This window comes from Orycteropus afer, unplaced genomic scaffold (genome assembly GCF_000298275.1).
Source record: "Orycteropus afer afer isolate SDZICR_OR568_19922 unplaced genomic scaffold, OryAfe1.0 scaffold00034, whole genome shotgun sequence".
In the NCBI taxonomy this organism is placed as follows: Eukaryota; Metazoa; Chordata; class Mammalia; order Tubulidentata; family Orycteropodidae; genus Orycteropus; species Orycteropus afer.
Window position 1 is genome coordinate 10,630,064 of NW_006921621.1, and position 2,500 is coordinate 10,632,563.

At 43.4% G+C, this 2,500-nt stretch overlaps 1 protein-coding gene across 1 annotated transcript in view; it reads right to left on the reverse strand.

Annotated features, from left to right (window-relative positions):
• LOC103193170 (importin subunit alpha-1-like) overlaps window positions 1-1,498 on the reverse strand; it is a 2,279-nt gene extending 781 nt beyond the window's left edge. The window contains 1 exon segment of the mRNA XM_007936298.1: window positions 4-1,498. Coding sequence (XP_007934489.1) covers window positions 4-1,498 — 1,495 coding nt within the window.
• Window positions 1,499-2,500: the final 1,002 nt, after the last annotated feature.

Below are 2,500 nucleotides of genomic sequence, written 5' to 3' on the forward strand. Positions count from 1 at the left end.
CCTCGACAGAGAAATACTTCTCAATTAAGCTTAACGAAGCCTTGTACACAGACTCGTTTTCATGGTTTTGCAGAGCTTCAATTTTGTCCAAGCCTCCACATTCCTCAATCATTAAACTAAGTTTCTCAGTTTCTCCTATTTTCTCAGCAGCCTGAAAGATATTTAAAATGGCATCCAGAATAACCAGAATAATTTTGGTATCCTTTGCAATTAAAAGGTTCATCAACGGTTCTATTATGCCACAATGGACAAGGTATACAATCTGTTCAACTGTTCTGCTGCTCGTATAGTTGGTCACAGCCCATACTGCTTCTTTTTGCGTCTTAAAGTCTGCCTTAGAGAGAATGTCAACAAGGAATGGGACTAATCCATGATTCACCACTTGTTGTATCTGGTCCTGATGGCCTGCTGTTATGTTCTACATTGTCCACGTAGCTTCCTTCTGAATATTAGTCTTGGGGTTATTTAGCAGGCTGGGAAACACAACAAGTGCTCCTGCATCTATCACAACCTGAGTCTGTTCATCTGTCCCAGTGACAATATTCCCTATGGCTCTTAGTGCAGGAGTCACAATTGGCAGTTCATTAGCTCCTAGAAGCTTCACAAGTTGGGGCACAACTCCTGTTTTCACAACCATTTCAATTCGTTCATTTGGACCGTCAGTGAGATAGGAAATAGCCCAGCAGGTATCTGCCAATACTTCTGGATCATCGTGATGCAGGAGACGCACTAAAGTAGGAAGAATTTGCTCAACAGCATCTAATGGGGGTGGAGGATTCTTGTTTCGACAAAGATTTGAAAGTGTCCGGGTAAGATTACTCAAGTAACCACATGCTAAAGACGACATATCAGGAACTGCAAGTAAAGCCAACAGAGGGTCAACTGCACCATATTTGATAACCAAGTCTCGGAAAGGTGAACCATCACCTGCAATGTTTCCAAGAGCCCATACAGCTTGTTCACTGATGTAAGCATGAGGAGATGCCAACAGAGAAATGAATGCTAGGATAGCACCTCCGTCAACTACAGCCTTGGTCTGTTCCGATGTCCCAGGAGCAATGTTAGTGAGTGCCCAAGCAGACTCAAACTGAATAGGACTACAGTCAGTTCTGCCCAAGAAGGACACAAACTTTGGAATCAAACCAGCCCGGATTATGTTGTCTATGGGGGGCTGTTTTTCCCTGGAAATCAGTTTTCTAGCAGCTTGAGTAGCTTGGAGCTGGTTTTCCAAATTGTTACTATTTATGCCTTTGACAATGTCATCAACAGACCAATTTATAGTGCCCTGGTTATTGCTATTTTCCTGCAGTGGAGAAGTGGCATCATCAGGAAAAGAGCTTACATTTCTCCTTTTCAGCATTTGGTCATCCTTCTTGGCTTTCCTCAGCTCCACATTAACTTCTATACGGCGCCGCCTCATTTCTGTACTGTCTTTCCCCTTGTTCTTAAATCTGTTAAGCCGGGCAGCTGGTGAATTAGCATTCTCATTGGTGGACATGGTTGTGAGACAAAGGGAGTAAGTTGCGGAGGCTTCCACAGAAGGTGGTGTGGGGAAATCACAGGCTGTGGGTCAGCTGGCCTCCCGAACGCTCCAACATGGCTCAGACTCTGCAATAACATTTTTAAAAGGTGCAACATAGCATTGCTGTCAACATTACATTGTGGTGATTTACTAACATATGAGACTAACCATGTGAGAACTAATTTCAAAGAGCTTCTAATCTTCCACCTTTAAAAGAAAAGAAAATGTCCATTCAAAATAATGCAATGAATTCCTATTTAAGCCTCTCTGTGGGTGGAAACAGAAAGTAGAAAAGCATCTGTAGTATAACAGAAAAAATATTGGTTGTATTATTGGAAGACTCAAATACAAATTCTACCTTGGTCACTTTGCTCTATATAAAATAGTAGGCTAATCATTTTATTTCTCTGAGCCCCAGTTTCTTCACATGTTAAATGGGCATAACATAATCTTAACTCAAAAGGCTATTGTGTGGGACACATGCCAAACAACATACATAAGGGATGGAGAAGAATAGACAGAGGGAGAGAGAAAGGGACATGCAAAGTGTGATAGTTGGAGCTGTGTGTCAACTTGGCTGGACCCCAGTTCTGTGTGGTCGTTCCCATGATGGGATCGGATGACTGTGTTCTGAGTGGCCAGTCTGTTGAACGGGAGTTTCCCTAGGGGTGTGGCCTACTTCCAGGATATCCAGGGACATCCTGGGAAGAGAGACATTCTTCTGTGGATCAGGATTCCATTGTGCTGCCTACAACTGTCTGTAAGTGAGCAGTCCACCATTCAGCCTGGAGATATTGGATTCGTCATTCGTTGGAGTCAACAGCTGATATACTGCCTGCCAGCCTTGAGCTTCTTGGCCCCTGTGGTTGTGGGAGCCAGGAAAAGCCTCCAGCTTGACGTTTGATCCAGAGACTTTGGACTTGCCACCTTCTATACGTTTGTGAGCCATTTTCCTAAGATAAATTTCATTGTCTCTCT